At 42.0% G+C, this 24056-nt stretch overlaps 5 protein-coding genes and 1 pseudogene across 5 annotated transcripts; 5 read left to right on the forward strand and 1 right to left on the reverse strand.

Annotated features, from left to right (window-relative positions):
* The window catches only part of LOC120449372, an 89068-nt pseudogene extending 79284 nt beyond the window's left edge, over positions 1 to 9784 (forward strand).
* A 3164-nt stretch (positions 9785 to 12948) lies between these two features.
* On the forward strand, positions 12949 to 14355 carry LOC120449435 (serine protease inhibitor 42Dd-like). The gene is made up of 4 exons (XM_039631908.2): positions 12949 to 13004; positions 13070 to 13890; positions 13944 to 14106; positions 14168 to 14355. The coding sequence occupies exons 1-4, from the start codon at positions 12974 to 12976 to the stop codon at positions 14287 to 14289; spliced, it is 1137 nt and encodes a 378-aa protein (XP_039487842.2). The 5' UTR covers positions 12949 to 12973; the 3' UTR covers positions 14290 to 14355.
* Positions 14356 to 14542: 187 nt separating this feature from the next.
* LOC120449423 (serine protease inhibitor 42Dd-like) lies at positions 14543 to 16027 on the forward strand. The gene is made up of 4 exons (XM_039631885.2): positions 14543 to 14591; positions 14651 to 15489; positions 15543 to 15705; positions 15763 to 16027. The coding sequence occupies exons 1-4, from the start codon at positions 14579 to 14581 to the stop codon at positions 15900 to 15902; spliced, it is 1155 nt and encodes a 384-aa protein (XP_039487819.1). The 5' UTR covers positions 14543 to 14578; the 3' UTR covers positions 15903 to 16027.
* Positions 16028 to 16630: 603 nt separating this feature from the next.
* LOC120449496 (BTB/POZ domain-containing protein 9-like) lies at positions 16631 to 20322 on the forward strand. The gene is made up of 6 exons (XM_044006877.1): positions 16631 to 16755; positions 16959 to 17121; positions 17181 to 17343; positions 18910 to 19043; positions 19121 to 19791; positions 19913 to 20322. Exons 1-6 carry the CDS (start codon positions 16631 to 16633, stop codon positions 20202 to 20204), a joined length of 1548 nt encoding a protein of 515 aa, XP_043862812.1. The 3' UTR covers positions 20205 to 20322.
* Positions 17561 to 18124, reverse strand: LOC120449491 (mitochondrial import inner membrane translocase subunit Tim13-like). Its single transcript, XM_039631977.1, has 2 exons — positions 17870 to 18124; positions 17561 to 17795 (listed from the first exon to the last, which is right to left on the reverse strand). Exons 1-2 carry the CDS (start codon positions 18023 to 18025, stop codon positions 17697 to 17699), a joined length of 255 nt encoding a protein of 84 aa, XP_039487911.1. The 5' UTR covers positions 18026 to 18124; the 3' UTR covers positions 17561 to 17696.
* LOC120449473 (probable small nuclear ribonucleoprotein E) lies at positions 18233 to 18765 on the forward strand. Its single transcript, XM_039631952.2, has one exon. It carries the CDS (start codon positions 18351 to 18353, stop codon positions 18633 to 18635), a length of 285 nt encoding a protein of 94 aa, XP_039487886.1. The 5' UTR covers positions 18233 to 18350; the 3' UTR covers positions 18636 to 18765.
* Positions 20323 to 24056: the final 3734 nt, after the last annotated feature.

The raw sequence follows: 24056 nt of genomic DNA on the forward strand, positions 1-24056 counted from the left end.
CTAGAAACTTCCAAATATTTCCTTTTGTATACAGCAATACTTAACCATTACATGCAATGCAAAGTTTGACTGAGCAAGCTTTTCGATATTATATTCTTGATGTGTAGCCGAAATACTAGCCAAGACTTGGACTAAACCACTATATTCTATGCAAAGTTTGACTGACGCTTCGACCTGCCTGCAGGGAGGCGGGGGGGCGTGGCTGGGAAGTTTTTCGCCTCTGGGGGCAGGCAAAAGTTGCCGAGAAGTTTTCTCTAATTTGCTGTGGTTAAACTTTTTAATTTAAATGACATGGACCATGCAGGGCGGGAATTGGGAAGATTGGTGGGGATGAGCTGGTTAAGAAGAGACGCCCACGACAAGCGACAGTTGATGGGCATGGGGCGTGGCTGGGACATGTTCATGTTGATTTTGGTGCCATGCCCCAAAAGATTTTCATTAGCCCAAGAACAACATCCATCGGTAGACGGAAAAGTTTCGAGTGGGGTGAGTGGAGTGGAGCGACGTGGAGGTGGGCCAATCATATACCGTTTTCTCGTAGTGTCCAGAGGAAAGGCCAAAACAAATCATAAATTTTGTGGGCCAATTGCTCTGGCCAATTATGCAGCAAACAAATGACCCATAATGAAGCGGAGAGCTCTATCTTCTGCTGCTGCTGTTGCAGTTGCTGTTGCTGCTGTTGCAGTTGCTGTTGCTGCTGTTGCAGTTGCTGTTGCTGCTGTTGCAGTTGCTGTTGTTGCAGCTATTGGGGCAACCTGACAAAGTCAACATTTATCTTGCCATATACGAAGCGGAGGGTAGTTTCGATTTTATGGGTGCTGCTACTGCGGTGCAAGAAATACTCTTAAACTTAAAAAACTGCATATTGCATACCTAATAGTAGATCATAAAATATAATATTTGAACTGAAAATCATAGAATCAGTTTTGTACTACAGAATAAAAACAAATGCTACTTACCTTTATTGTTGTTTCCCAGGCCTTCTTAAAGTTCTCACATTCGGCAGCATTCAAGTGGGTCTCATATGATAGCTACCCCGTTGCAGGGACCGCATCCATTCATTTCCGTGGCACAGACAATAAAGCCTTGGCGGGCAACAAATAAATTTCAGCCCCATGATGGCCAAGGCGGCTGCCAACTAACTTTGTATTCTGCGGCCCGAACCGAACCCAGCCTTAATTGCCATGTTGCGGCAACATGTTGCTGATCAATAAGAAGCCCCACTCGACTCCACTATACTCCACTCGACTCGGGACAGATGATAATGGCTATGCAGCAGTTGCAACGGCGGCGTGGAGCAAATTGTCCATGTCCATGTCCACGTCCACGTCCAAGTCCACGTCCAAGTTTAAGTCCAAGTGCAAGACCGAAGTAAAAAAGTAAAAAGTCAAAGCCGAAAACCCGATGCGGCGATGCAGAGTCGTCCCCATGATTAATGACAATAAATTTGAGTCTTTCAAGGGGAGGGATATGCGCGCTTTTGGTGGATCATCAGCAGCACAATGGAAGGCTTGATTAGAGCGGCCAAGAGCAAAATCAGAAGCTGGGCCTCGTAAATTTTGAAAATATGGCCAGGCAGCTGTCATAAAAATGCAATGCAATGTTGCAATTTGTTACTCTTTTTTACCGCGCTGCATAAAATTATGTGTGACTACAGCACGGCAAAAAAATGTAATTAAATTTATACTAGGAAATTTGAAAGTAAAATGACTTTAATTCATCTAATCAATCATAAGCGTTTCAAACTGAAAGAACTCTATTTCTAAAGATCATGGTATATTTTTCTAATGAAATATCTTATAAATTAGTCGTATTACCTACTCGACTTATATTAGGTGGCATTTTTTTGCTGTGTGACGTGGTTGCAGTTGCAGTTGCGCTTGCGCATTGTCTGACTTTGTGCCATCACTCAAAACGTCGCACGCTAATTGGACAGGGAAATTGCCGGGTGTGCAGCAGGGAAAAGCACTCGGGGGAATAAGAGAAAAGTGCAGGGAATCGCTCCCAGAACTGCGACCCCGACATGATTTAGTAGACAACACATTAGCTTTTTATTTATCTTACGCGCGGATTCGGTTTCATTAGGCTGCTATTGGAATTTACCTCGCCCATTACGAACTAGACTCTGCAGTCAGCCAGCGTGAACCTGCGGTGGAATTTGTTTTCGTCTTCATTAAAAGTTGATTTAAATATTTTTCTAAACGCAACTCTACTCCGCCTTGCAATTTATTTTCATACCTATTTTAATTTCTTTCGCTTGAGTTTTCTGCATTTGTTTCGCGCCTTTTACAGTTTTTGAGTTCTTGGCGTTGCGCTCGAAATGCTGATAACTATAATGCTCTTTAATTAAATTAGCCATTATTTTAATGGAGCTGCATGAAGTTATAAAGATGTCGGTGGTTGGGGTATCTAGTAGTCTACACATTGAATGGGGTGGAGTGGTTTGAAGTTTTAGTAAACTTTACTTACTATACAGAAGTAGAAACGTACATCTAAGGTGCTGAAAGTTCTACAAATATGTCTAAAAAATACAAAATTAAGTAGCAGACTTATTCTATTGATATTAATCAGTTCCTGAAGTTCAAAGTAAAATCTGAAATGACACAAAAATAGCAACATAGTTCGGCAACACTTGGGAATCATATGATCAGAGCTCTGGAGCTGGCTGTGTATGTCATGGTCATGCTTCGAGTCTCGCAACAGCAGTTGACTTTGTTTCTTTAACTTACTTTTTTCAGTAACTTGGCTGATTTTTATTTCTTTGCTGTTTTTGGCGCTAGCATCGCTCGCTTTTCTCCTAGAAGGCAGACAACAACACGAATGGAAAATTGTAAAATGTCGCCGTCGAAAAAAAGGGAAAGAGAAATGGCATAGTAGCGAGTGTAATGTCGATACGAATTTGGCGGGATAAACAAGTTTACGGGCAGCGCCAGACGCGAACCAAAACAGCAACAGCGAACCAGGACTACACCCGAAAAAATAAAGCTCACTTTTAGCCAGGTGATTGAACCCTGATATACTTATTAGTAAACTCAGAGGTAACGAGGCGCCAAATAGATCAAAATGCGGTGGATATATCAAATGATTAGCACTAATGTACTTTGAACTTAACTATATAGTGAGGGACATTTCTTCAAGTGCATTGCAACACAAGCAGCGCCAACAAGATGACGCCAAGAAATGCAGATGAAGCTGACAGCAGCCAAACGACGAAGATGTCGGTGCAATGTTCAATGCATATGGGTCGCTGCTCCATTTCCACATGGACGCCACTGCCTGCCGTATTCACTATCCACTAACCACTAACCACTATCCAGTGTCCCGAACCCCAAGCCCCCAAAACCAGCCTCATCAATTGAGGAACATGCAAGAAAGCAGCAGCAGCAGCATCAGCAGGATGACTCCGATCTTTGGCTGCATAATTGCCAGTCTAAATCAATGGGGCGCAAGTTGTTGCCGCTGTGCATGTTGCTGTTGTTTGCGTTGCACCCATACATGACTCGGTTGGACTTCATTGTCAACGCCGTTTGCCATTGCCGTTTGCCGTTTGCCGTCTCCATCGGCATCTCTGCATCCCCATCCACATTCACATTCACATCCAACTCCGTCGCCATCGCCATCGCCACCGCCATCTCCATGTCCCATGTCCCAAGTCTTATGTCCATGTCCGTCGCGGTCGTCGTCAATATTTGCCATGATCTTATCGTCAAGCGAAGTCATGTCGCTGCCATGGCTCTGCTGCCGTGCCCACGGTTATCTCCCCCCCCCTGAAAACCCCCGTGCCACACCCCTGTGCAACATCAGCAGTCACTTGGGTGCAATTATTTTTCTAGATACACTAACCAAAAGAACTAACCCATTTCCTCAATGGCTTAGGCTTTTAAGTTTGTGTTTGATAGGTGTTCCTAAAGATTACATATTTTGTACATATGGAATGGGTTCTTAAACTAACGAATTTTAATTCGGTAAATCAAGGCTTTAAAAACAAATAATTTTGAAAATATCTAGCTATAAGTAGGGTATACATAGCCTTGAATATAAACTGATCTGTTACGATCTCCCTTGGCACCGCTGCACATCATCCGTGGTGCTGAGTTATGGCAAAAGACCTTGGACTTAAGCACCAGCCACGTCGATGCTGCGTCCCGCTCCGTGTCTGCTGCAAATAAACCAAACGGTGCCATCCCATCTTGCACCCGCACCCGCACTCGCAACCCCTCCTGCTCCTCCGCCTCTGTCTCGGCCTCCTTCCACTGCCTCTTCCCCCTGCCAATAGTGCAATTTGTCATTGCACCGTCAACGACGACGCGTGCGCCAGCATGGAGGAGACTCGAGTCACTGAGCTGCTGCCGACTGCTCCCCAGCCACTCTGCTGCAAGGCACTTGGAGAAATCTGAGTCTCAAACACCTCTGTTAATGGTATTGTAGCCAAAAATGGCGCACAAGTCTCCGGAAAAGAGTGAGCTCATTCAAACGTAGCTATAACACACCAACTTAAGAAGTATATGAGGATACTTCTTGATAGAATCGAAGTAGCTGTAGTAACCTACAAAATCTTCACCTTTCTTACCACAGTTGTTCTGAGCCTTGAACAAAGCAAACCCATTAATTACAGATCGAAATTACACCATCCAGTAGGTGAGAAGTAGCCAATGCAGCACAGAGTTAGCCATTTTTTCGCCAGGTGCACATTGGAGCATCTTGGCAGCTCCGGAGCCTCATCATCTATCGCTGGCTGCCATCTGCTTACAGTTAAAGCGGCTGTCGCTCGCCGCGCTTCAAGATTCGAGCTTGGAGTGTGGAGTGTGGAGCTTGGAGCTTCGAGCAGCGGGCATCTCCTGCTGCGTTTAGATTTCGGTGGTGCTGCTCCAACAGTTGGTGGTGCCAGTGGTGGTGGTGGTGCGGCTGGGGCTGAAGATGGCGCTCCTTTGCGACGACTTCTTTATGGTTCTTGATTTTTATGATTTTGCTGTTTAATGGTTCATTTGTGGGCCTTCACTACGAACACGAGCACGAGTATGTGTCTGGCTTCCAGTTTTCTTATCGCCGCGTCTATATCTCTCTTAGCCTCGCATTGGCGATTGTGTGTCTTATTTTATTTTATATTTCTTTATAGTTTGCCAGTCGCCAGTTTTTTGGGGCATGTCGCCCAGCCTAATCTCTCCTTCGAGTGCTGTTTTTTTTTTTTCAATTTATCCATGTGGTGGGAGTCTTCTTTTTTTTGCGGGGCCAAGTCGTTAACCCAATGGCAGGCAGGCCAAGTTCGAAATTATGGCCAAATGGGTCTAGTTAATCGTTAGCCCATGTTGCATACTTTGAGGCCTCCCGAAAGGGAAGGAGTTAACAAGAAACTGGTTGTTTGAGCCAAACATTTAATGGTAACTCCCCTAAGAGCTGAAACCCAATGCCATGATTATGCTAATGAGCCGTTGTTGACACGCTCGCTGATCTGCGGCACTGGGATCTACAGATCTCCATCATCATTAGCCCACCTTTCGGTTAACCATTTACCAACTCAGCGGCAAATCTCCAAGAGGCGACTTCCTACAGACTCGTTTCGATCATCGCCATCGTTTGCTTTGGCCATTTGTTTAACTGCCGCTGTGACACCTCCTCTGCGTTGGAAATGAGGATGGGTATCGGCATGGGTATGGGTATGGGTATGGGTAAGGGGCTCGAGGACGCGGTTGTCCATGAAGCTGGCGATGGCGATGGCGATGACGATGGCGTTGGCATTGGCATTGGGTAATGGATAATGGCGCCGCCTCCATTCAAAAATCACTTTATGGCTGCTGCGAATGCAGCTGAGGCTGCCTTGTCCATAATTGGACGCAGTGCCAATCATTTTAACAGCTACACAAACACGCAAAGCGCGGAACCGGCTGGGATTGTTCCTCTTTCTCAATTCGCTTCTTCCTTCAAGCGTGCTGATAATGCAAATATGTAGATTGCTTTTGGTTTCAGCTCTTTGATACCTCGTATTTTGTATAATAATTGTTTTATATGTAATGCAGAACTTATTGCATTTAGGATTATTTCACACATTTCATGTCCTATTGAACGTAAAACCTTAGTACACCTACGTTGCTCCAACTACAGGGTATAATGAGTGGTAGTGTGTAGAATGAGACAACTGCTGGCAGCCACTTCAAAGCGGTATGCAGCTACAGGACCAGGATGAAGCCACCGCCAGTGGAGTTCCAGTGCTCCTTCCTCCTCCTCCTCCTCCATCTCCTCCTCCCCATTCTCCTGCTGGAGGAGATTCTGGTTTGGTCTCAATGACAGTTGGCGCCATAGCCGCGGGGTGCGTTTGGGCTTGGTGTCTGGCTTTCGAGGATCGCTGCCTGGGTAGTTCGGTTGTTTGTTTATAATTAGCCCACTAGCTTGCCGCCGACTTCAATTCAAATTGATGATGGCTACTGGTTTTGCCAGGCTTCCACTGCTATTTTATAGTCGATCAATTTTCTAACAACCTTCAGGCTTTCACTGGCGAAAACTTCGACCAACATTGATCTTCATTTAGTTTATTTAAATGTGAGAACTGTAAGCGAGATTGTTTTGTATATGAATCTGTTATTGAACATATCTAAGCCAATAAATTTTAAACAGTCGATCTACAGTAATGGAAATATAAAGATATAATGTAGTAACAAACAACGTTTAATTTCTTCTTGTGTATTTGTTGAATGATTGATCAATTTTCTAACGACTCAAACATTTATTTGCAGGCGGAAATGCTCATGGATGACGGTCTGCTGGGCTCTGGTCCTGTTCTTGGACTGGCGGGACATCCACATGGACTGGTGGGCGCCTTGGCTCCACCGCCGCCACCGCCGATGAAGCAGCCGCAGATGGACATTCCCAGTGGCAAGAAGCAGCTGCAGCAGCTGAAGGGAGCGACGGTTGCCGCATCCGCGCTGGAGTATCAGTACCAGGTCATGTACGCGCACTGTGTGCAAAAGGAGCGGGAAAGGGAGCGAGAGCACCTGCCCCACTCGCATCCGCTGCCCCGCCAACATCGTGCCGTTTTGGTGGCCACCGCACCCTATCCACACTTGCCCCAATATCCGACACCACCCACGCTGAACTCCTCGTCGGCCTTCCGACCTGGGGCCAGACACCACCAAAGCTTTTCTGCACGCCTATGGCGCCACGTTGTCGTCCCTACCCTATGCCTGCCAGGAACCGCCAGAGCTTCAGAATCCGGAGCGGGTGGTGCGGAGTACGGACAAGCGGTATGCGGAGAGGACTTACCAACCCAATGTGGCCTTGGCACCCAGAAAGAGTATTCTCTCCAAGGAGAGGGACAAGGATCGGGAGCGAATGGAAAGGGAGGTGATGGAACGCCAGAGATTGAGGGAGAAGGAGACGGATCACCAGGTGGTGCACATCAAGCAGGAGCGCTCGCAGACACCCACACCACCGTCGGCATCGGCATCGCCGCCCGACGGTGTGCCAGCACCGCCATTGGATGTCGTCGAACCACCACACCCCTCCTCGAGTGGCAGCAACTCACCACTACCCGCCCACCTGCCCGCAGCACCAGCCACTGCACCACCCATGCAGGTGGTGCACCGCCCACACCAACTAGCCTTCGGAATATGCGCAGTCCGGAGGAGTTCTCGGCGGGTGGCAGCAATGAGATAACCTCCTCCACCTCACCCCACCACCAGCAGTCGTCGCACCACCAGGTGGTGCAGCAGACGACCGGTGCCCCACCACCGTCGCAGCACATCATAGCCACCGTTAATCAGCATGCCAAACTTTTGCCCAGCTCCAGTTCCCTGCCAAACGGTAATGGCACCTCATCGCTAGCCGCCACAAACAACGAACCGAGTCGGATAAGGATCAACAAGAACCTGATGAGTCAGCAGCCGGTGGTTGCGGTGAGCGGCATTACACCACATCACCACCAGCATCACCCCACGCACATGCATCACTTTAGCCATGGGTACTACAAAAGTCAGACCTCATCACCCACTCAATCCTCCAGTGCTGGCCTGAATCTGAGTACCCACTCATCGAACGTGGTCAGCTCGCCGCATCATGCGACTGCAGCCAAGAGCCACCACAGTTCGGCAGGATCTGGGAACCATAGTTCCCAGCAGAATGGTAAGCCCCATTTGGGCAGTGAATTTGAGTTATCCACGGACACCGATGATACGGACAGTCTGAACGGAGAGCCCGACTCGAGTGCCATGTTACCACCCTGGGAGCAGGCTGTGGAGTCCCTCAGAGAAACTCGGCCCAAGGACCGGGAGAGAGTCCTCCTGATACTCCAGAGATTACTGCAGGAGAACGATCAGTATCGCTATAATAACATTCAATTGAGTGAACTGCTCCACAAACAAGATGCCCACATAGCCGATCTAACGGAGCAACTCCAACGCTATCGCAGACAATTCGAGGAGCAGGTCCGTAAAGTAGATCTTCGAAAGATGCCATTCAAGCACCAAACCCGGCTGGAGCATGTGGTGGAAGAGGTTCGCGGAGAAGCGGAAGAGGACGAGGAGCTGGAGGAGGAGGAAATGGAGGACAGGGCTAATAACAATAATCAACAGGAGCCATCTCCCCTGATAAAGGCCCCAACCAATGGTCTGCGGCGGAGTGTCACGCCCCCAAATTCATGTGGCAGTGAAGGGGGGGAGTGCGAGAAACCAGAGGAGCCCGAAAGCAAGCGGATAAAGTTGCAGGCTGGGGAGAAAATTGAGGACAAGCAAGTGGAGGATGAGGAAAGTCCTTCCAATGGCACGGAGTCGCACGATCTGGAAAAACTTGAAAAAATAGGCGAAAAAACTCACCCAACTAATAATCCCAAAAGTCCGCAGCCCAGTCAAATTTCCAGCGACGAGGAAATGGAGGAGGATGAAGACGACGACGACGAGGAGGATGAAGAGGTTCAAATCGAGGCTCCCCACAGTAGTGCTCTAGCCACGCCCCCCACGGCCACAACGCCCCTTTCGCCGGACTCGGCGGCAACTGCCGGACAGTTGTTTGATAGTAGTAATAGCAGCGACGAGTCCTCGATGAAGAAGGCCCAGATGTCCGCCTGCCATGCACTGGAGAAAATGAGCAGCAATGTTGGCAGCGACGACAACAATCAGAGGCACGCAGAGGAAAGCCAGGAGGAGGAGGAGGAGGATGCGGATGAGGAGGAGGAGGAGGCCGAGGAGGATCCGGAAGAGGAGGACTCCGATGACGATGAAATGCCATTGCAGCAGCGACAGCAGCAGCAGCAGCAACGCCAGCGGGTAGGACCCCAGAGTGTGCTCAGTGGATCAGCCGTCGCCGGACAGCAACCAGCACCACCACCACATCCCCCGATGGCCACCAAGGCCAGCAAGAAGCAGACACCACCAGCACCACCCACTGCGGCCGCAACCACCACTGCATCAGCAACAACGAACTGCGAGTTACAAATCAAAAAGGAAATAGCCTAGAGATAGAAGCCCCGAAAACCTCTCGAAGAAAAGCTCTTTCACACACACAACCGAAACGTTTGAAACTCAGTTAAAATCCCATTTCTTTTGGAGAAGAAAGTGCAGCCGAAATTCAAGCACAAAGCCTAAACGCACATGTTTTTCATTGTAGGCGTATTTTAGAGAAAGTAAAATGCTTCGTAACCAGAACAGAATGAAATCTAGGTGGGAATAAGTTGCTTTTAAATTGTACAATATCAAATGTATGAGACGGCACTGTAAAAATTAAAACATATGTATTTAAATAATTTAAATATGGGCATTCAAAGCAAACTGTTTTAAGAGCTAAAAATTATTCGAAAAACTTTGAAAATTTCTATACAATTTTAAGATTTGTAATGCTTATTATTTATTCCGTGAGTATGGATGCTTTTGTGAAAACAGTTTAAAAGCCTATATTATACAAATTTTAATTTGTGACTTCATACATAAAGACCAGGAAATCTTAAAACTTTCTTTGCAACACATTTCCCTTAATGCAAAATCTATTCAAAATTTAGGAAACATTTTAAAACGCTTTTAAACAGCTTGAATTGATCTCACTTTTAAAAACAAAAAGGACAAATGCTAATTAATATAGGCTTCTCCATTTCGAAAAACTTTCAGCGTTGCTTGCAAAAATTATAAATGAAACCAAAGCTTTAAAAAAATTAAATTTTTTGTATATTATTCAACGACAAATTTGTGCGTGTTTTTACCACTTACTGTTTAACCTAATTAAGTTATTATTTTTTATCTCGTAAGCTCTGCAAGACATTTAAACCCAAAACAATATTCAAAGCGAGGCTTTCGAAACAAAATTTAGGAAAGGTTTTTCTTTGGTCACACAGGCAGCTGGTTCTTATGTCAGTGGGCATCGCCCTCTGGAAACCAATGTAATTAAATTAAGTTTAATCCTACCTTTAAGTTGAACATACAAGTTGATAGAGTTGATAGAGCAAAGAGAGAGAAAACACACAAAATGAACCCACCACAGACAACAAGAAAACAAAAAAGAAATGATAAACAATTCTAAGATAATTCATCGTAATGGATGTGTAACACATTTTATGTATAAGAAGTTGCCGCGTTAAAAATTATACCATACAAAGTGAGTAATATATTATATATATCGCAAAATATGATATATGATGCAGCACATGCAGCAAGTGCGGATTATTCATTAATGCTAAGCCTTAGCGAGAAGCATAAACATATACATAAAGATTAATATTTATTGTAGCTGCTAGACATAATTCGAGCAATTCTCTTAATTGTATAATTATAGTCTTCTGTTCTTCTTCACTTTGTAAGCTTTGCTCTGTAGGCATTTAGTTTCATACATAGATCGTAACCATACAACAATCACATTTTTGCTAACTAGTTCTTAAGGCTTCTCTTCGGCGAAGCTCTTTCCCCATTGCGAAATTGTGAATGGCATCGAATGGTCCTTTTTGTATATATCATTTTTCCTTCGACGAGATTAGAGTTGATTTTAGTTGCCAACACTTTGTGAAAAACATGTATATGCTATATATCTTCTGGATGATAACCAACTGGAAATAAACCGAAGCCAAGAGCCAAGCGAAAAGAACGCAGAGATTTCTAAAATCTATAAACTTTTGTTATAAAAACATATTTCATAAATTATTTATGCCTGTGTGTGTTTGTACTTTCTAAAAGAAAACATTTCGATCTGTATTTAAGAATACATTTTCTAAGCTAAAACAAAATAAAAAAAAACGAAAAGGCAACAAAAACATTTAAACAAATTCAAACCAAAATTGGTCTTTATCTTAAGCTAAAACTGTGTAAAGTTGTATAAATTTAAAAAGCGATAAACGAAACCTTTATAAATAAATAAAATAATTTAAATTGAGACATCTAGCATGCGAAATTTCATTGTTATACATATTTAAAAGCGTTATAAAATGCAAAAAAAAATATTGAAAAAAAAACAAATTACAATTGCTATGCAAAATAAATACAAAAATATACTTATTATTGTAAATGAATTCTCTCAAATTTTGTGTTTCATTTGCCAGACCAGAACCAGTACGATACTAAACGAAATTTATAGATAAATGTTAGAACCCATCAAAACAGAACAGTACCGAATAAAATGGGACAAATAATGGTTAATCAAAAGCGTCAAAACGGTTTTCAGCAATATCGTGTATTTATGGCCAAATTTTACAAGCGATGGAAATAGTTGAAGACGAAACAAAAAAAAAACCCAAACATTTTTTGTATCATTTTTGCTAACAACCCAAAGAGATAAACAACAAAACAAACAATCATTTTTATAATTAAATAATTAAAAAATATTGACAAATTTTACATAACCCGAGTGTTTATATATGACTACTTTATATTTAAATTTAAATACAACATAAAACGATGCCTGATGCCTAAAATACGAGCATCTTTGCCCCGCTTAATAAATCGACTTTAAATTGTTAAAACATAAACGTGCAAAGGCTAAGCAACCAGATGAACAAGAAATCACAAAATAATGGCATAAGTTATATTTTAATTATTTAAGCATGCAGCAACAAATCCGCGTCTTGTCAAAATACAACATATACATTATTATATGTCTGACGATTGAGAAATGCAGAAATAAAATGTACAAATTGTGGAGCAAATAAACCATAGAAATGTAGTGAGAATTCGGGGGATAAAGGAGAATGAGCGATTTAATAAAATGAAATGCACCACAAGCAAATAAAGTTTAATCAAATTAAACAGTTAATGAAAAACAAATTTGAATTCAACGTTTCATATTTAAGTAGTGCAGAAACAAATAAATACAAACGAAAACAAAAATACATTATTACTTATGTAATGAAAACAAAAAGAACAAATAAAAACCGATAAATATTATGCAAAATATATGAATCTGATTTTTCTTTACAACGTCAAAGCTGCTGAAAGTAATCCGCAAAGTTAATGAAAGGTAGTTCTTCATAGAAATATGGTAAAACTTTTTTTTAATAAAATTAAAAAATGTATTGTTATTATTTGGCACTTGCTTTAATACCAAAGACTAATGTTGTTTTTTTAAATCTTTATAATTAAGATAAAAATTATCTTTGCAAAAATGGCTCTAATATTTTAAATTTAAATAAGTTTATTTTGTTTAGAATAAAACCACTGAACTAACTCTTGAATGTAACAATGAATGTATTTTTACATGTAGAAAAGTGAATACATGTCAAATTTGCATTTTCTGTTAACGAACACTAGGTGTCGCACAACAAGCTGTTAAGAGCTTGAACGTGAAATGAAGAAAAGGGAGTTCCCTTTAAATTGAACACAAATATATACATATAATATGTAAGTGTTTTCAATACAAACAATATTGTTTATGCACTGGTCATTAAGTTTAAACGTTTGAAAGCATTTTAGATCCGTGCATAATGGGTTTTGAAATGCACAAATCAAAGATAAATCGATATTTTCTGCGGGTATATAAATAGAGGCTGATGGATTTCCCGCAGTATTAGGCAACCATGCGAGAACATAGTAAAATTAAATATATAGGTAAGCACCAAAAAACAAGTACTGTTCCTATTCTAAACCTAATGGATTCAATTTTCTTGTCGAAGTGCTGTTATTAATTGCCACTTCAGTGATGGGTAAATTCAGGTTAAACCTACTGGAAATTGTAGCGGATAAGGCGGAAAATAATTTTATTGTTTCGCCCCTTTGCATTGAAATTGGATTGAGCATGCTGTTCATTGGAGCTAAAGGGAAAACTGCCGAGGAACTTAGGAGCGTTCTGGACCTGCCAGTGGATATGACGGAAGTGGCAAAGAAATACGAAAAGGTTCTAGGTAATCTTCAAAAACATGATGGGTTTCGTTTCGCAAATCGCCTATACGTGAACGATGCGTATGAAATAAACCAGGACTACAACAACATCATGAATAACACCATGGGAAAGGCAAAGGCTGGCGGTCCATCACCGCGAAGGAGGGCAAGCCATAGCATCAGTTTTGCGGTCCAACGCCAGAGTCACAAAGGCATGCGCACTATTTTCAAAGAGCATGAGCTTCAGGCTAATGAAAGTGCTGCGCTGGTTACCGCCGTCCAATATATCGGCGCCTGGAAGACTATGTTTGAAAAGAGGAGCACCCAACTAAAGGTGTTCTATGGAGATCATAATAAGAAAGTTTATGTCAGGATGATGTCCCATGTGGGTAGGTTTAGGATGGCTGATCAGTCTTATGGACAAATCATTGAGCTGCCGTTCAGTGACTCAAGCCTGTCGATGATAATCGGTCTGCCAATGCATAACACCTATCTAAGCTCTATTGAAAAACGACTGAGAACATTCTCTGAGAGCCTAGAAGAAACTGATGTTCATGTGGAGTTGCCAAAGTTTAAAATCGAATTTCACGCGGAACTTGTTGAGCCACTAAAAAAAGTGGGTAGGTCCTATTAAAAATGTAATCATTGCTACAATGTTTTCAATTTCAGTTGGGCATACATCTTCTCTTCAGTAATAACTCGGATCTCAGCGGCCTTTTGACCAACGCAACAAGTGCCCAAATAAGCAATGTAGTACACAAATCCTTTATTGAAATCGACGAAGGAGGAGCATCGACAGGAGAAGCCGCCGAACACACAGAGGCTTTCCCTAGTACATTATGCTCCAGCGTTTTATAGTTAACATCAGACATTAATTTATAATTTCTTTCCAGAAAAACCAAAAGCGTTGGCGTCCTTTAAAGTAAATCGCCCTTTTGCCTTCTTGATTCGCGATAAGCATACCGTCTACTTCCGCGGACGCGTCGTTCAACTGCCTAATGAAATTCGTTTTTAAGATGAGCTAGCTTGTCACTTGAAACAGTAAATAAAATAAAATTAAACCATTGCTTCTCTAATGGAATATATGAAAACAAATAATTTGGAAATAACCTTTTTTGTAGCGAAATTATTTTTGTTGGGGTTTCTACATAGACAAGTTCTGAAATGTAAACCTATAGGTTTACTTTAGAGCTCTGTTTTAAAGCGTTGATAATGGATTTAAAGTACTATAACAAACCAATGCTTTCGAAAATCTGAAAGCAGAATACTTTTAGTTTGCAGTGGCCTCACTTAGAGAGTAAAACATGAAGTACTTGTGTAAGTAGCGTCTTATTATCTAACCGCTTTCCTTTGACTTTTATTTTGTTTTCCCTAAGATTGGATCTTACTGACCACGTCAGTACTGAGTCAATTCACCAACAAGCTCTACCGAAACTTTTTGCAGGATAATAATCAACATAACATAATATTCTCGCCTCTTTGCGTCGAGATTGGAATGAGCATGATTCTCATGGGAGCGGAAGGAAATACAGCCAATGAACTGAGAAAGGTTCTGAATCTGCCGGAGGATAAGAAAGAACTAGCTAATCTATACGATGAGCTATGGACTAAACTCGAAAGGCGCAAGAAGGTGGCCATTCTCCATTTGGCGAATCGATTGTTCGTCAACGAAACAATTGGAGTTAACGAGCGCTTCAATAAACTGGTCAATAAGTACTTTAGGGCCGAGGCAGAGGCCATTAAGTTGGCCGATCGATCAAAAGCAGCCAGGGCTATAAACGATTGGGTGCTCGACCAGACACTCGATAATGTGAAAGACATTGTAACACCCAGTGACTTGACCCCCGATGAAAGTGCGGTCATGATCAACGCAGCTTTCTTCAAGGGCTACTGGAAGACAAGATTCGAAAAGAAGAACACCAAGCCTAAGATATTCTATGTATCCAAAAATTACACAGTAATTGTCAATATGATGTCTCAAGATGGTCGATTTAAGATGCGTACTTCGCCCTTTGACCAAATTATTGAGCTGCCCTTCGCATACTCAAACCTTTCAATGGTAATCGTTCTGCCCAAGGACAATGGGTCGCTTACTCGGGCAGAAGCCACAATCGAAAGTTACTCACAGATAGTCCTCACTGAAATGGATGTACATGTGCAGCTGCCCAAATTCAAAATCGATTTTCGCACACAGCTAGTCGAAACTTTGAAAAGCGTTGGTGGTTTTCGCCATCATTAAATAATATACTATAGATTCTCATTTTGCAGATGGGCATAAAGGATCTCTTCAACAGTTCGTCCGATATCAGCTCCCTTCTGAACCAGACTGGCACCAGAATCAGCCAGGTTGTACACAAAGCCTTAATAGAGATCGACGAAGAAGGCGCTTCCGCAGGATCCGCTTCTGCAAGCCTCTTTCGAGGATTGTCTGGTAAATTATAAAAAAATATTAATCATGTTCCTATTTGATTGCCGGTGTATTTCCCAGATTATCCGGGCAGTGTGGCTTCCTTTACAGTCAATAGTCCTTTCGTCTTCATGATTCGCGATAATGACAACATATATTTCCGTGGTCGCGTAGTTGATCCTTCGATGAAGATCATACCCTTTAATCGCAGAATTATATAGAAAGCAACAGATATCCGATCTATATAACGATAAAGTTTATTTAAGCGTATGCACGTATTAAAACGGATACAATAAAAATTCCTGTCGTCCTTAACTTATTCCATTCATGAATGGAAATTTCTATAGCATCCCTATAAAACTTCTCTGAGAAAAGATCACTCTCAGAGAGCACACTGGAGAAAAGCAAAACAAAAACTAATCTCGCTTACCTGCTTGGAAGAAAAACTGAGAAACATCCAAAAGAGCAACCTGTCCCAAGTCTCTTCTTCAGTCTTCAGCAAATCGCGACCGCGAGAAGAACGACCAGCGGTCACATAAAATCATATTTAGTGGATAAAAGGTCCAAATTGTTTGAAAAAATGCTTCATTCCAACTGTGTTAAATAAATAGTGCAATATTGCAAAGAATTTTGTGGAAAAATAATACCATTTAATCTGGTTTCAATTGTTTCCCTGGCCATATTCTTCGCCAAATCGATTGTGGCTTGGTGTCGGCCAAGAATTTTCAGCCAGGAACCGGTTTCTGCGCTCCCACGAATCCAGTGATTGTAAGAGAGAAATAAAGAGAGTTTTCAAGCTGGATCTGGTAGTGAAAACATAAACAAACCCAATAGCAAAATAATAACAAAACGCAGTGCCTGCAGAGGAACAAGGCCACACGTGCTCTTCTGCACGAATGATTGCATTTTTTTAACTCAAAACTTACTCAAGTAATATTATCAATCAATCATGAGTCTGCCCCAGTTGATCGAGGATCTGCAGCGCCTGTCGGAGGATCAGGATAGTGCGGATGTGGTCTTCATTTGCGGCAGAGATGAGCGCATCTACGCCCACAGACTGATGCTGATGGCTCGGTGAGTTTAATGATTTTCCCGAAAAAAATTAATAGATATAACAACATCTTTTAGATCGTATAATTTTTTTCTGTGTAATAAGATAATTGCCATTCGGTTTCCTTTTTTGGAATCTTACAATGTTGCGTGCGGGAATCCCAGGCATTCCAGTTGGTCACTTAATTAATTTATCTTGCCTTCCCATTCACTCAATTCGATTTCAGATGCAAGAGCTTCAAGACAGCGAAGAGAGGTGAAGTGTGTCGAATTCCCGGATGCACTGTATCCCCAGCAGCCCCAGGAGCTTCGACTCCAACAACCATACGATTGCCACACGTAAATCCTGAACTATTCAGGCAGTTCATCTTGTACGTCTACACGGCAAAGGTAGAAATCCAGTAGTAATATTTATAAATAGGAAATTGTAACCGAAATTCTTTTTTTAGTTGGTTCTCCAGGACTCGCAAGTATTTCAAATGATGATATTGGCACAGGATATCGGAGTGGTCGAGCTGCGAACCGCCTGCGAGGATCACGTTATATCCACTTTGTCGGTGGATAATGCATGCACATTTTTAACCGCCGTAATGGATATACACGAAAAAGCAGGTTAGTAATCTTCAGTAGCTAGGTTTTATATCATATTTTCATAAAAGTACCAAATATTGTAAATTCCATATTCGCGCCAAAAATGTATACTTTCTACATGAAGTACTGTGTCAAATGTATTTAGACTAACCCTTGTGAAAATAACAGTTTTGGTATTTTTAAGTAACAGCCGCTAACCGCAGCACACCACATATCGATAAAAAAAAACATATGCACGTTGTGTTATCAGAATCACGTAACACGCAATGCATGTTTTTATTGCATTATCAAACTTTAGATATAACAACTAATCAATAGCTGGCAGATATAGTTAGTCCCGATCTGCCCCAAAATGCAGAAGGCGATGAGTGTCTCTAGAAATTGGATTGTTCACGTTGTAATCTTTGGCCGTACGTCCGAGAAATGAGGTTCCACGAGTCCATAAACCGGTCCATGCACATGGAAATGCATTTCTAAATTGAGCATTTAATGTGATACAAGTTAGATTCCCATATTATTGCGCAAAATAAGATAATGTATAGCTTGCCTGTTCCGACGAATCGAGGGAAGTTCCCGGCTTATTGACACACTTTTTGAAGCACTTTTGTGTCATTTGCGTGAGCAATTCCTGGGCGTTCGCAACAGCAATCTGTTGCTTCACCTGGTCCATAAGTTCGCCTTTGTCCACATTAGCCATGGCCATTTGTTTGGTTTTCTTTTATAAACTATAGTTTAATTCGGCTATGAAAAATGGCAACAACTTCTGCCCAACCACAAAAACTTAACAGTGCGACTTCGATAGGTTTTCTATAGTAGCATATCGATATAGCTCTTTTACCAGATGTTTTACCATTTTGGTATATTTTACATGCTAAATCGATAGTTTGGTAAAAAGCATTTATGTGTGACCATCTGTGCTGTGTGATAGTCATCGATATTTCTGCCCATCGCCTGGACGAAAAGAAGACGCCGGCAAAAAGAAGCGAAAATTTGTTTAACTGAATTAAAGTCGCCGGAAATCAGCAAACATGTCGTTTAAAGGCAATCCCAAGGTGCAGAAGGTGATGGTGCAGCCCATCAACCTGATCTTCCGTTACCTGCAGAATCGGTCCCGCGTGCAAGTCTGGCTATACGAAAACATATCGCTGCGCATCGAGGGCCACATTGTTGGGTTCGATGAGTACATGAATCTGGTGCTGGACGACGCCGAGGAAGTCTATGTGAAGACCCGCCAGCGCCGCAACCTCGGAAGGATCATGCTCAAGGGCGACAACATCACGCTCATACAGAACGTCAGTCCCACAAAGGAGTAGGGGATTTAGGACCCACCCTGCGACTCCTGCGAATTCCACCTGCAAGCGCTGAACGCCCTTAATATAAGTAAAATTAATGTAAAGCCGATATCTGAAGACGAATGTTCAAATAAATGGTAGACTTTCTGTACTCTAGTGTTTCGAATGGGTAAGGTAGTTAATACGAACCGATTTCAGGACATATAGAAATAGGAAGCTTTATAAAGGTAAAATCAGTTAAGTGTTATTAAATGAAAGAAGGTATTAACTATAAACTTTCCCCTTGCAATTACAGGTGCAAAATGCGCTGCCTCGTTTATGGAACGCTGCATCATCTATATAGGGGAAAATGCAAATGAGTGCGTTAAGACTAATGCCTTCCTCACTTTAACAAAGGATGCCATTATTAAGATCATTTCATCAGACTATGTAAGAATCCTTAAATGAAGGATATTCACTGAAATCTAAAACTAATTTCCATAATTAAACTTTGTTACTTTCAATAGTTCTGCTTGGAGGAGGAGGAAGTGTGGCGCTGTGTTTTGTCCTGGGCCAAATACCAGGCAGGAGTCACCCAACCCACTGCACATTGGACTGAGGAGGAGCGTGCTCGTGTCTGTCAACACTTAAGCGGTGTAATGGGTCACGTACGTCTGCTTCTCATCGATAGCCAAGTTTTTGCTGAGGAAGTGGAGCCAACAGGTGCTGTACCTATGGAACTATCCCTAGAACGATATCGCTATGCCGCGTTGCATGCCAATAAAATGATGGATAACGATAAAAGACTTCAGCCCCGCCTGACTGTAGCGGTCAACATGTTTCCCGGCTCCCAAATCCTGAAGAATGACAATCTCGCACTACAGACTGTTCTCAATAATTGGGTTGGAGTGGCCAAGCAATCCTGGAGATTGGTTTTCCGAGCGTCCACACATGGCTACGATTCTGGAGCCTTTCATCGTTATTGCGACGGCGTGGCTCCGTGCATGGTTATTGGCCTGGGATCGCATGGAGAGATCAGTGGTGGCTATACGGATGTGGCGTGGGCCAAAACAAGCCGTAAGGGGGGATATGTTCAGTCGGAGCGAGCCTTCCTGTTTGCCTTGAATCCTGCCAATGGTGAACAGCCGGTCAAGTTTGACATCGTAAAAAAACCATATGCTATTTGCTATCATCCCGAGTAAGTGCAATGAGACTAAAAATCCAAACGCTTTATACATTAGAATATTACAGCTTTCTAATATATTTTTAGTATGTTTCAGAATTCGTATTTATTCACATTTATTCTCTTTCCCCTTTAGTTGCGGTCCCATTTTTGGTGCCGGAGCCGATCTGCTCATCTCCAGCAACTGCAATACAAACATGGACTCCTACTCGAATCTTCCGCATTCCTACGACGGAACCAACGCTGCTCACCTGACGCTTTTCGGGGACTACAACTTCACAATCACCGACTATGAGGTGTACACCCTTTCCACTCCGGGTGGAAGTAGCAACAGTGGAGCAAGTCACAGCAACAATCAGAACCAGAACCACTTAGCAAACGGCCAAGCTCCTGGGGTGCCCACAAAGGCGAAATACGATAGATACTAGAATTGGGGAAACAACTTGTAGTTGCATCAGCTATGCTGGCAATAAAACTATTTCCTTGAACGATCCAAACAAACACTTGAATATTGTAATCCCAGATCCGCAACGCCTGGTCTAATGGCATTAGGTGTCGGGTTCATGACTCCGCCCAAGGTAAAAACCAGAAATCGAAAGGTAATTAATGAATTGTTATATAAAGAAAACTTTTTTGGCGGCTGTCTTGAATTCCATCTTGATGCCAAGAATCGAACCAAATTAATTAACTGGTTTCCCACTTGTATGTAAAGTTGAAAGTGTTAGCAAAAATAAAAAACAAGAGGGCAGCTCCAATAGTTGGTAGTTTTCGCTGAGTAAATACTTCAGCATGGTACCTGGTACGAATGCTGTCACTTAGCATTTTTATCTGAATCGAACTAAAGATTGTTCAATACAGCTTGGAAGTAGAGTGCAGTAGAGTAGAGTTTTAGTTACAACACATTCTTGAAATTCCAAGTCCAAGGATTCATTGACCTTCTTTGCTATTACTTACATATATTTATTTTAAAGTAACAGAATGACAATCGAAAATGTTTAAAACTATTTCGGACATTTCTTTATTTGCGAAACAATATAGTTTCCTTCGGCACGTTCATTAACCCATGGCTTAACTCTCGCAGTGACTGCTCCATATTGTTACAAATATATAAGAGTTATGAATGTGCACTTGAACCTGGTCCACACCTCTCGAATAGTGGAACAATTGACAAAGAAAAACAAATGCGTAAATGGCAATTTCAGTTTGCTGTTCCAGTTCACTTCAGTTACTTCAGGGCTTAAGCCATAACAATAATATGTCGGCTAATGTTGAGCTATAATGAAATGTGCGGCAACACCTCCCTAACACCCGCCGTCGGAAATGCTGAAGTTGCTCTCGACTGGTTTTCAACTACTTTTCAAAATGCTTCTGATAAATTGGTCCGCGCTCTAAATTGGTTCTAATTAAAGCTTTTTTATGCTGATCGAATCGATCAACATCGGTGGCTTGGGCCCCCACATTTTTGTCATTCGTTTCGATCCGGGGATTGGACATCCGAAAACCCCGAGTAAAAACCTAAAGAGAACCCCTTGACAATGGCAGCCAGCAACAAACACTTGATGTTTGTGGCGTTTTATTTTATTGTGCCTGCACAACCGATTGGCAGTCAAAATTTGTTAACGACTTAAGGCCAAAGCTTGAGAGCCACCTTTCGATAAGGTCTACAAATTGTTGCCGGCGCTGTTTCACTTCTCTTTGACAGACGACCAAAGGCCCCGGGGCGATTTAATGTCCAGGTCCAGGCGCTAGAAGGAATGTCATTTATAGATCTCGATTCAGTTCGATTTCGCGCCAAATCATTTGATTGTCGAGTGGATTCGGAATGGATTTCGGAGCCATGGATTCGTTATGCGCCATGTGCCAACAGCAAAATCCGACCAAGAAGTTTCAATGTCTGTCGCATGAAAAGGGAAAGGCAAAAAAATATACATAACTAACGCTTAAGTAATTTTTTCGTTTGGACAGATCTATGCGCAAACTTGTTCTGGCCTTATGTATATCGCTTCGGTTCAAATTGCATCTGGGCTTGCAGCATTTGAAGTGAGAGACTAGGGACGGGCAGGAAGTGCCAGTGTTTTGGATGAATCACTAGCTCCCTTTAATGGGAAACGTTTTAAAACATTTTAATGGGTATTATAGTCAAACGGAAGAAAACCAGGGACGCCATGTAGGATAGGAAGTTCATATTTTCCAAAGTCTATTAAGTTTTCTAGTCCATTAAGTTAATTATAATATTTATTACATTTATTACTTATTTATACACACCTTTACCTTTAACGTTTTCTTTTAATATGTAAAAATATTTAACCAACTTCTTTATTATATAGTTCACTTTCCGTCCCTGGCTTTTATGAAAATATGCAATATTTGTTGGGCTTGGTCAGCAGCAGCTCCAATAGAACAAAGGCCTGGCCACGGCCATGGTTATGGTTATGACTTGGTCAGCACTCAACATTACATTGAGAAAAATACGGAAATTCAAATCACAAGATCCCCTTAAAATGGAAATAGTAAATTAAAACTAGTATATAATAACATAGGATTTTTATACTTGCACTTTTTAAAAATCGGTTTATATATTATTTTTCTTTGCAATTTTCGTGTAATTTTCCTCAGTGCTCATGTACACAGCAGCTGGCCAAACCCAAGTGTTACAGTTTAAGTGACTTATTTGCATGTAAGAATGCGAAAAAAGGAAAAGTGGCTCAAGACACCGCGTGCGACCCTGAAAAGGGGACCAGGGCAAAAGAATCGCCTACAGGTCAAGTGAGTTACCGCATATCCTACATCAGAAAAATTCCCCACTCGGAACTGATTCATCCATCAAACAGGAGACACCATTAAAGGGCGTTTTTCCCAGAAAAAATCATGCCCAAGATAAGATCATCGCACGCTGAGGCTGTTCTATCCATTAGTTGCATCCGTTTCCGGCTGTCTACAGGCCGGGAGCTCCAATTTGCGAGGTGCTAATATGCAAAGTGGACGCATTGAACCGAGATCTATGACGTTGACAAGACCACACCTCCATCGCTTAGATGATATATACACCGAGTCATTCATTAATAGCATCATCATCGCCGCCATCCATTTGCTCATCGCCCGATGCACTCGACACACTTCAAATTACCAGCACATAACCCCGCTGATCCCGCCCTGTAGCCGTAGCCACTAGCCACTGGCCACTGTTTCACCTGGCTAAGAGAGTGTGAGATAACCGCAGAGATATGGTCATGGAGATGGGGAGAACCCTACGGAGGGTCTCCCACTAGCCACTCTCTTTGGATGGCAGTCATGTGTGTAACAGCTCGACCCGCGATGCTCTTCACAACCAGTTTTGAAAGCCCACTTTAAATATACTTTTGCTTTTCATTGCCTTCGATGTGAAATAAAACATCGCAGACGTCGTTGGTGTTTTCGACTTGGTTACTGTGATTAATATGCGTTTCTCGGCAAAAGCCACTAAAATGTATACCAGCCCATGACGACGCATCCAGGCATTGACCTAGGTCACTAATGCCAGCTAAACGGGGTTCTCATCAACATCAACCTAATCCCACTTTGAGGGATGCCGTCGGCACCTGTCGAAGAAGATTCCCTCGGTAAAGGTATACCTAAAGGTATACTATAATTTGTATTTGGCTTTCTCGGTTAATTTCAGATGTGCGCCTAACTTAATTAGTATACTGTCTTCTTTAATTAACTAACTTCAAAGGAAATTTAGCGCATTAAGTTTAGCGATTTTAATATACAAACCAGCTCTTAACTATGCCAGAAGATAAACCCATTTCCTAATGAAAACATTAAGCCAAAAATAATAAAACACCTTAATGCTGATATGCAGTAACTGTCAACAACTTTAGGTTCACTTTTGAGATGATTGAAATAAATTATTTAAATTTATTGGGTTAGTCTATCAATCATCAGACAAACTCCAAAAATATGTGCTCTATATATGTACATTCCAATAATAACTTCACCTTAATAAGAAAATTTGATTACATTTATTTCTTATAAGTTTTTAGGGTTTCATATTATAACTTATTTTACTAAGGTTTTTAGAAATGGAGAACATTTCTGTACATCTTGGAAAAAATTCATTTAAATTATATTTTTAGTTATTTCGACATCTAAGAGCATTTGCTCTTCGATTAACTCAGTATCGAATATTTTCCGGTTTTGTTTTATTTTTCGATTGCCATTCAGCAGAAACCGAAAAACGACAGATAAAAACGCAACTCAGTATCGCCGAGAGCTCGCTCTTAGCCAGATTCCGAGATTGA

This window comes from Drosophila santomea, chromosome 2L, assembly GCF_016746245.2.
Source record: "Drosophila santomea strain STO CAGO 1482 chromosome 2L, Prin_Dsan_1.1, whole genome shotgun sequence".
NCBI classification, from domain to species: domain Eukaryota; kingdom Metazoa; phylum Arthropoda; class Insecta; order Diptera; family Drosophilidae; genus Drosophila; species Drosophila santomea.

Bases quoted from the DNA above. Each gene is read 5' to 3' on its own strand.
- LOC120449435 (XM_039631908.2), top strand. From the start codon at position 12,974: ATGCGAGAACATAGTAAAATTAAATATATAG. The intron at 13,005-13,069 runs GTAAGCACCAAA...TTCTTGTCGAAG, and splicing joins TAGTAAAATTAAATATATAG to TGCTGTTATTAATTGCCACT. The intron at 14,107-14,167 runs GTACATTATGCT...ATTTCTTTCCAG, and splicing joins ACACACAGAGGCTTTCCCTA to AAAAACCAAAAGCGTTGGCG.
- LOC120449423 (XM_039631885.2), top strand. The intron at 15,490-15,542 runs GTTGGTGGTTTT...CTCATTTTGCAG, and splicing joins TAGTCGAAACTTTGAAAAGC to ATGGGCATAAAGGATCTCTT. The intron at 15,706-15,762 runs GTAAATTATAAA...TGTATTTCCCAG, and splicing joins CCTCTTTCGAGGATTGTCTG to ATTATCCGGGCAGTGTGGCT.
- LOC120449496 (XM_044006877.1), top strand. From the start codon at position 16,631: ATGAGTCTGCCCCAGTTGATCGAGGATCTGCAGCGCCTGTCGGAGGAT. The intron at 17,122-17,180 runs GTAGAAATCCAG...TTCTTTTTTTAG, and splicing joins TGTACGTCTACACGGCAAAG to TTGGTTCTCCAGGACTCGCA. The intron at 19,044-19,120 runs GTAAGAATCCTT...TACTTTCAATAG, and splicing joins AGATCATTTCATCAGACTAT to TTCTGCTTGGAGGAGGAGGA.
- LOC120449491 (XM_039631977.1), bottom strand. From the start codon at position 18,025: ATGGCCATGGCTAATGTGGACAAAGGCGAACTTATGGACCAGGTGAAG. The intron at 17,796-17,869 runs GCAAGCTATACA...TGCTCAATTTAG, and splicing joins CCCTCGATTCGTCGGAACAG to AAATGCATTTCCATGTGCAT.
- LOC120449473 (XM_039631952.2), top strand. From the start codon at position 18,351: ATGTCGTTTAAAGGCAATCCCAAGGTGCAGAAGGTGATGGTGCAGCCC.